At 40.5% G+C, this 8484-nt stretch overlaps 2 protein-coding genes across 2 annotated transcripts in view; both read right to left on the bottom strand.

The window, feature by feature from the left end:
- ackr3a (atypical chemokine receptor 3a) overlaps positions 1–8484 on the bottom strand; it is a 124178-nt gene that overhangs the window by 94811 nt on the left and 20883 nt on the right. The gene's annotated exons all lie outside the window — the stretch shown is intronic.
- casq2 (calsequestrin 2) lies at positions 1580–7279 on the bottom strand. Its single transcript, XM_072396931.1, has 11 exons — positions 6774–7279; positions 4610–4694; positions 4371–4471; positions 4145–4256; positions 3640–3713; positions 3432–3562; positions 3262–3307; positions 3126–3180; positions 2607–2707; positions 2375–2449; positions 1580–2273 (listed from the first exon to the last, which is right to left on the bottom strand). Exons 1-11 carry the CDS (start codon positions 7008–7010, stop codon positions 1968–1970), a joined length of 1323 nt encoding a protein of 440 aa, XP_072253032.1. The 5' UTR covers positions 7011–7279; the 3' UTR covers positions 1580–1967.

Genomic DNA, 8484 nt, shown 5'->3' with positions numbered 1-8484 from the left:
CTGAGCATCATGCTTAGGAATGTTTGATCTGTATTTTTAGAGCTTTTTGTACTTATGAGGTTTGTTGTGACGTACATTTTTGGAGTGGTACTGTGCTCACAGACAGTGTAGTTTTGTTGAGGACTATTTAGGAGTGTTCGTGGTTATAAATACCTTCTCTTCTTAAATACGCACGTGCCTCAGTTCTAAAAACACTCGTTATACTACATATTTATGATGTGCTCGGCATACGTGTACAAGTGTGCGTGTGTGTGCATGTGAACATGACAAGAAAAAGAGAGATTGCTTTCCCAAATTTGATGCAGTTGACAAGTCACAAGTTTTAGGTTGTCCATGTGTCCCTTTTATACAACAAAACATGTCAAATCACAGCAGCTGTGGCAAAGTTTGTAAAAAAAAAATGAAAAGAAACGAATAAATATTTGTATTGACCTTTTTGGGGCAAATGGTTATTGTTGTGTTTTCATGTAGCGATAATCAAGGCTGTGTCGTCTCCAAGACAGTGATCAGATTAGTCCATTGTACCATAAAGGCGTCATTAAAGAATATTTTTACGGTTTCAAAAAAAGAGAAAAACAAACATGTAGCTTCACAAGTAATTTGTCTCGATCATGACTATCGCTAATTCACAGCGGTGTTGTTGGTATTTGCAACTTCATTTTGATATTGAATTATCTTTATTTGTTATATCAATTACGCATAAAGGAAAAATGCAATTTTTCTATCTTAATTCTTTTTTCAGAACCGCAACATTAGTGTACGTTTGTGTTTTTATTTGAATAGAAAGCTTACTTTTCTCTCAAAAAAGCCAAATTTTAAAACAGTGGCTGACAATTACTGATATCTAGTGGACAAGTTAGAGATCACAACCATCTCAAATGTCATTAACACACCATCTAGCAAGAAACTGCATCCAGAATGGTAGGCTAAATTACCTGTGAAGGAGAAAACAAGCAACACTGGCCTGGCTCTGAACAGTTCTGTTCTTCATCAGTGAATTCTCTCTGTGAAAAAGACACACCAATATTTATTCTTGTTTTCTGCCTACCATCCAAAAATGGCTTGGCCTCTTCGTGTTTCAGCTTCTTTAACAAGGTCAATTCACGCGCCGCTTCCTGTTCTTACATTGCGTAAAAGTATGATCCATCCATTTCTCGATTGTGTACCCCCCTCTGACTGATTGTATGTCTATCCAACTGCTTCCTGAGAAATTTTGGTGAACACTCGAACAGGTCTTAGAACAGATGTTCCACACTTATTTGCATTAGTCAGGTGGTGCCTGCATATTTTCATAAACATTCATCCATTGGATCAAAACAAAGTCAGGAGGGGAGATGGCAAGTTACCCCTCTCTGCAACATTTGATCACTGGGGCCAGTGGCAATAAGCAAAAAGTTGCCCGACGACTGTTACTATGTGAACCGCTTCATCTCTGCATTACAGCTTGTCACTGTAACAGATATTCAGTGGAGTAAAAAAAAAATCTTCAAAGATGAAAAGTAGTGGCAAACACATTTCAAATAAGACATCTCAAAACTGTGCCGCACAAGAACAGTAAATGTACATTCAATGATGGAGCTGTACTTGGCCTTCAAGTTTTAATTCGCTTGCTGCTTCACACTTCGATGAGGCGTGATGTCAGATGCTTTCACAACAAGAAAAGATTCATTTGTTGTCAAAATGCTTGATTTCAACGGTTTGTTATGAACAGTCAGTCAAATTAATTTATTCAGTGATCACTACATCTGATCCAGATATGTAAATCTGCATCTCATTTTCAATTTTAAATCCTAGAAACTTATTCCAGGTTTATTTACATGGTCAAAAATCACAGACAACAAATATTAAAATGACTTCAAATCTTCAGCAGGCGCATATTCAGTACAAATGTTGAGTTGTTTCTTCGTGAAATGTTGTAAAATACAGTCTGGCTGAAGAGGCAGGATTTGATGCTCTCTGGTTATGATTTATTCATCATCATCATCATCATCATCATCGTCATCATCATCGTTATCATCATCATCATCATCATCTTCTTCATCATTGTCATTATCTCCCTCATCATCGTCGTCATCATCATCGTCGTCATCGTCGTCATCATCGTCATCATCGTCATCATCGTCGTCATCATCGTCGTCGTCATCATCATCATCGTCGTCATCATCATCTTCAGTGTTTACTTTGCCAGAGAGCACATCTTCAATCCAGTCCTCCAGTTCCTGAGCTGTGGGAAGGTCCTCCTCATCCTCCATGTCCATCCACACGCTGTCTGCCTGCACACACACACACACACAAACATGCACAGAGGTAAAACAACGTCTGGAAAAGCTGTCATGGTAACCGCACCATGTTGGACAGGTTGTCAGGAACTTACATCTGTAACGTTGACGACTCCAATCTGTGGTCTGAACAAGTCCACCTTGAAGGTCTTCTCCCAGTAGGGAAGCAGCTGAAAGGGGATAGCAGGAAAAAAAACAACAAAGACTATGTCAGACCTGGAAACTGTGGTCCAAATTCAGTGTCTATCCATTTCTTTTCAGTTTCAAATCTTTCCTGTCTGCCTGGGTTTCTGTCTGTCTAACTAAGCCAAGAGACATCAGGCTCACCAGGGGAAAGTCGTCAGGATCAATCCAGACGATGCTGAGGTCAGGAAGGTGAGTGTTGTCTCTGGCCACCTCCTTTAAGATCTCCAAGAACTCATAGCCATCTGGAAGAAAGCAATTTCTCATAACAACAATCTATATCCCTTGTATTACACATGTTAAAACATGTTGTGGTCTCCAAGAATATTTTTACTAAATAATAATTGACTGCTGTGACTTTCTGAAGTCTTCCCCAAATGTTTCAAATCTTTCAAGATATCTCTGGATACATTACAGTTTATAACTATTAGATACCCCAGTGAAACCCACCCAAGATGAATAGACACATTTCTATTTGCTTTTACCAGCTTGAATCATTTAATTTTTACAGTATCATTTCAGTTCTTATGAATGCATAAGCTGTTAACTTTGGGTTGTCAATTACTTGGGATTGTGGGCATAATAAAGTCTGCAAAAACTGCTCTCAAAATCAGACTTCTGCAGCAACTATCTGAAGGATTCCATGATATAAAACATTCATACCAGGGTCCTCTTCCTCCGCAAAGGCTACAATGTGGATACCCTCAATATCATCCTCCTGACAAGAGAGAAACATCAAATTACTGTAGATTTATATGTTGGGGAGAAAAAGCTAGAATAAACAAGGTTCTTCACTCACCCAGGTCTCAAACATATCTTCAGCGCGCAGCTTCCTTAGAGTGGGCCTGACAACACAGAAAACATCAGATGTGACGCAACGTGTTTATACAGCAGATCTAAAAACATTAATCCTGCAATTAAAAAGAGATTTAGATAAATGCACGGTTGAAGGAGCTGCTCTTTGTTTACCGCCTGTGTTCAGTTATGAATTCCACCAGCTCCTCCTCAGAGTGAGGTTTGCCTGGGATGGTGATGGGCTCCTCCATGAAAGGCTCATAGAAGTCCACCTCATTTAACTTTAGAGTCAGCTCCTTGGCCACCTAAAGCAGCAAACAGAGATCACTCAAAACAAAAAGATGAATTCTCTGTGTAATTGTTGCTTTTGTTTGTAACTTACAGATTTTGCAAATGTGGCAAAAAATTTAATGTAGGGCTGAAAATGCTCTGCAGCTTCTTTAAATGCTTCATAATCTATGGAGAAAAACAAAGAAAGAAGTTATGTATTGAACAGTGTTGTTATATCTAATGATTTTTGTCTTATTCTCTTCTTTTCATGACCACAGATCAGTTTGTCCTCTCTTTGTCTGTTGTATACTTGATGTTTGCACATCAGGGAGCGGAAATAGCTAAACTTTGACCTAATGCTCCCACAGATGGTCAGATGGGATGTAGCTGCAGCTCATTCCTGTGGGTAAACTATAGACCCAGTCTCTCTACAGCATGTGAGGGGACTGTGGCAGCTGTGTTGGCAGCAATGATAAAATTGGATCTGTAAATCCGTGGAGACGAGGGGGTTAAACTGCACTCATGTTAGAATGAAGGGCACAGAAAGTCCACATCCATCTGACAGGCCAGTGAGCTGTGCTCTGGCCACAAAAGATCAAGCAAACAAAAGCACTCACGCTCAGAGTCTTCACTCTTGAAATAACCAATGAGACGGATGTCTTCCTCCATTCTATCAAAGGCTCTTAGCTCTAGAGCATTTTCTATAATCTCCACTGGCTCGTCCAATAGCTAGAGACAAACAGAAGAAAGAAGATTAGACAGAGCCACTGTGAGCTTGTAACATGGGCAAGACTAGACTTGGGCTAAACTGCCGGAAATCTGCTTTGAAACAAGACTACTCACATCCAACAAGAACTCCGCCAGAGTGTTCGCAGACAGATAGCCATCAAACTCTATCACCCTGTCGTCCTTAAAAACATACACACTTCCCTCCTCCTCCAAATCTGCAGTCAAAAAGGATAGAATATGTTGTAACAATAATTCATAGACTGCTCAGGTTTTTAACTCAGAAGTTGTGATCAAAGGAAGTCCTCTTTCAAGATAAATAGATTTTAAAAAAGTAGATGTGTAGACCTACTCACCTAGTTTCTTTGCCACCTTTATATCTTTGTGCGAGTCAACCATTCCAAAGCCAATGTCCTTCTCTTCCATAACCTGAGCTACAAGCTGAAGCCAAGACATATATGTCATGTAAGTTTATTCTGCAAGAACAGGGATTAAGTCTGAGGACAGGGGGTGACAAAACAAAATGACTATCAATCATTTTTAGCAATAAGTTCTGGAAATAAAAATGCCAGTTCAGTTAAAACATTAAGACACAGAGGGTTTCGTTGTGAAAAGAAGCTTGACAGCAGTACCAAAGTTGGCAATATGACAGAGCGGCCCAAGCTGCCCCACAGCACAGGGATACAGTTACATAATCATCCAGCCTGCCTCGTTCTAAATATAACCAGAGTAAGAGTATACTGTATGTAATTGTTCTGGCAATTGTTGTACTGAAGTACAGTAGAGAAGCTCTGGTAGTATTTGACTTCTTCTTCTACAAAGGTTGGAAAAAGATGATTAAGTTAAAGGTTTTGTGTGCTGATTTAAAAAAAAACACACGAGTTGATCGTGAGTGGATTAGCGCACATGGACATCCACATGTGAGCATATGTGATATAATATATATACTACACCTTGTTTCACACTATCCCATTTATTGACTATTGAGTTACTGGTGGAAATGTACCATCAAATGTAGCAGAACAACAACAGTGGCAGTGAAGCAAAATGCAATACAAGCTAATTGGAAATTTCATGGTGATATGTCGTCATTATCTACCTCTTATAATAAATAAGAATATAAATTTGATTATCAAAATGTACCCTGTTACATAACTACTTTGTAATGTTCCACCCACCTATCTAATTTCTATACCCGCTTAATCCAAAACAGGGCTGTGGGGGGTCTGGAACCTGTCCCAGCTGTCACTGGGTGATAGGCAGGAAACACCCTGGACAGGTTGACATTCCATCACCGGGCTGACTTGAAATGTTGCTACATGTCTTAGTCAGCAGCGGATATACAAAAACAATAGAAGTAAAGACACAGATTATATAAAAATGGTTCCATTCAAACCATTTCACAGAAAAAATTTTTGCTTCCATTTATTTAGATGTTCCCTGGTCCGAGAATCAGAAGCTTAGGAGGCCGTCCCCTGTCTGCAAAGCCCACTCTGCTCGGAGTGGTCTGCCCTGCAGGCCTGAGCAGGCACCGCCCTCCATCCTCCATCAGCTCAGCTTAAGTTCAAAATTCAAGACGGGAAATGAGAAACTACAGTACATATTTCTGTCAGTGGTTGGCTGGTGAGAATTTCAAATTTGAATCAATTTAGTCTTTGATTACATCCTATTATTCTAAGTATTTTTCCAACATTTGACAAAAGATAATGAAAAATGACCTCAAGCTGATTAAAAACTGCAGAGGCTTCGGAAAATCGAGGATACTGTGCACAAGTTAATTGAGATGTTGCACCCTTAATTTACCACGAACAGTCGCTTGTACACTGTAGACTCTAATCAGCGGTGGCAAATTCCTTGCATGTGGTGTCATAGATGCCTGATTTTCAGATCTGCCCACCTGTGTTGTCTAAAACTAGTGAAGCTAATATCGGGCTTGCACGTTGGGGCTCAGATTACCTTCAACAGGTCAAAGTGGAACTCACCCTCAGCTGTGTGTAATATAAGACGGGCCAATGTGCACAGTTTCCTACTATTAGGTATCCAAACAGAGAGATTTAATATATCTAATTGACTCTATTAATACGTTTCCTGATGAAAACAAAACACCTTCAAGTCTTTTTTTTTCTTTTGCCCACAATAGGAGAGAAGGTGGCTGTGCCCTTCAGCTCAGAAATACTCATGAGCTCTTGGCCTAGTTCTGCCATCAGAGGAGAGCCACAGGGTGAACACAATTCAAGCATTTCTATGGGATGGAGACACACATTGCATTAGGCTGAAATGAACCCCAAGTGACAGCGATGCATCTCTCTGGAAAACTGCCCTCCTAAAGTAGATACACTCTGACCTTGACGAATCTCAAAACACACAACACATTAAAATGGAAAGTTCAGGAGTTGTATCTCACAACATGTCTTTTGTGTGGAGCTATTTGACTGTATTATTATTATTGAACTAGACCATGTAATTTTCTTTTTCCTTTTTCCCTTTCCTCCATGCATTTTCTTGCTCCTCATACTTTACCTCCAGCACCAACTCAGTCATCTGGTATTTTTTCTGCAGCTCCTTGTTATCTGGTATGGGCTCGTGGTAATACAGGCAGAGCATGTTGTATTTCTTCAAGGCTTTCTTGTAGTTCTTGTCATTGATATCAAGAACACGGTCCTTCCCATCATAGTGTGGGAACTCAAGGCCCTTCTCAGCCGGCGCCAGAGTCACAAGGCTCAGGCAAGGGAGCAAAAACAACCACAGGGAGAGCATGGTCCAGAGTACCACACACCCCTAGAGAACGATTTTGTTTCAGTGAATGAAACTGTACAAACGGAGACGTCACCCAAGGCCTGTGAAGGGATGAGAATTGCTGCAGGAGGAATTGAAGGTAAAAAAAAAAAGCAGCGTGTCAGTGGGAGTTCTCAGGCATCTCCAAAGAAATCCAGCAGCTTCCTCATAAACAGTCCTGCCGCGATCACTCCTTCACTTCTTTTCACTGTGGACAAAAAGACGAAAGAGAACGGCTGTCAGGTCTATGAGGTACTGGTGGGTGGATACCATACATAGCAACACTTCTCTCCCCCCTACGCATGCAGGACAGGCCCATTTTTAGGAGACCAGTTGTTTGAATGCTAAAAATAAAGTGAATGCAAGTGAGAAAGGGAAATAGCAAAGGATGATAGTTGGGGTTCATTTAGTACAGTACTTGATCCCTCTGATGATTCTTTAAGGAATTCAGAGATGTGCAAGGGAAAACATTTGACGATTCAGTTATCTCGAGGTGTTAAAGGACCAGAAACCGTGACCATTATATGTGGTGCTGGAGTAGAAAGCGGTGTGTTGAAAGTGACAGCTCAGAGGATAACTTGCCAACAGGTGTGAAATGAGCAATTCAGACATTCTACATGTATTATGTTTGGTCACCCATGTGGTACTATGAGTCTGATATATTCAGTGTACTATCTAACCCTGTTTACCACTGCTATCTCTATAGCAATTTTTGCTATCAGTAAGATGTGGGTTGCCATGTCTGATTAGTCACTCATAACTTATTGTACCTTATTTTCCATTTAATTCACCCTTTGAAAACCTACAATTGACCCTAACTTTAAGACTTTTATATTTCAAGTTCACTCTTATATCCAACCTAAACTGCTTCTGTCTATACAGCTGACAAAACAGAGGCAGCTGCACCTCTATTTTGGTCTTTTTTGATCTTTGCTCTCTTCTCAAGCACATTTGTCAACATGCATAGGGTGAGGGGTTCTGCTGCCCCCTGCAGGTAGAAACACACAAGCTGCTGAATATGCAGAGTCACAGTCACGAAACTCGTGCAAATTAGGGCACATGTGTTATTGCATGGATAAAAATTGGCTTGGCCAATAGAAGTAACCTGTCTGTAGCATGATTCATTTAGCGAGTTTGGTCAGACAAAGTTCCAAAGAATGCCTTGTGACATGAGGCCATCTCACTTTCCCTGTCTTCAAGTGTGCTCCATAAATGTTCAGTGGGGTTGAGGTCAGGGAACTCAGAGGGAATTTCCACACAGTCAGCACTCGTTCAAATTCTTTGGTGTCAAAGTTACAGAAAATGTGAGGTGTGCTTGAGCTCATTGTGCTACTGCGGTATGAATTTTATTCTATTTTTTTTCCCACAGAAATATAAACCAAACGGTGCATCGTGTCTCTGAAAAATGGGGAAATCGTCAGGGTGGAATTAATGCAGGGCTGGTGTCCAACTCCAG

Source organism: Leuresthes tenuis, unplaced genomic scaffold, assembly GCF_036924035.1.
Source record: "Leuresthes tenuis unplaced genomic scaffold, fLeuTen1.0.hap1 SCAF_12, whole genome shotgun sequence".
NCBI lineage: Eukaryota > Metazoa > Chordata > Actinopteri > Atheriniformes > Atherinopsidae > Leuresthes > Leuresthes tenuis.
This window is presented reverse-complemented; position numbering and strand designations above follow the sequence as displayed.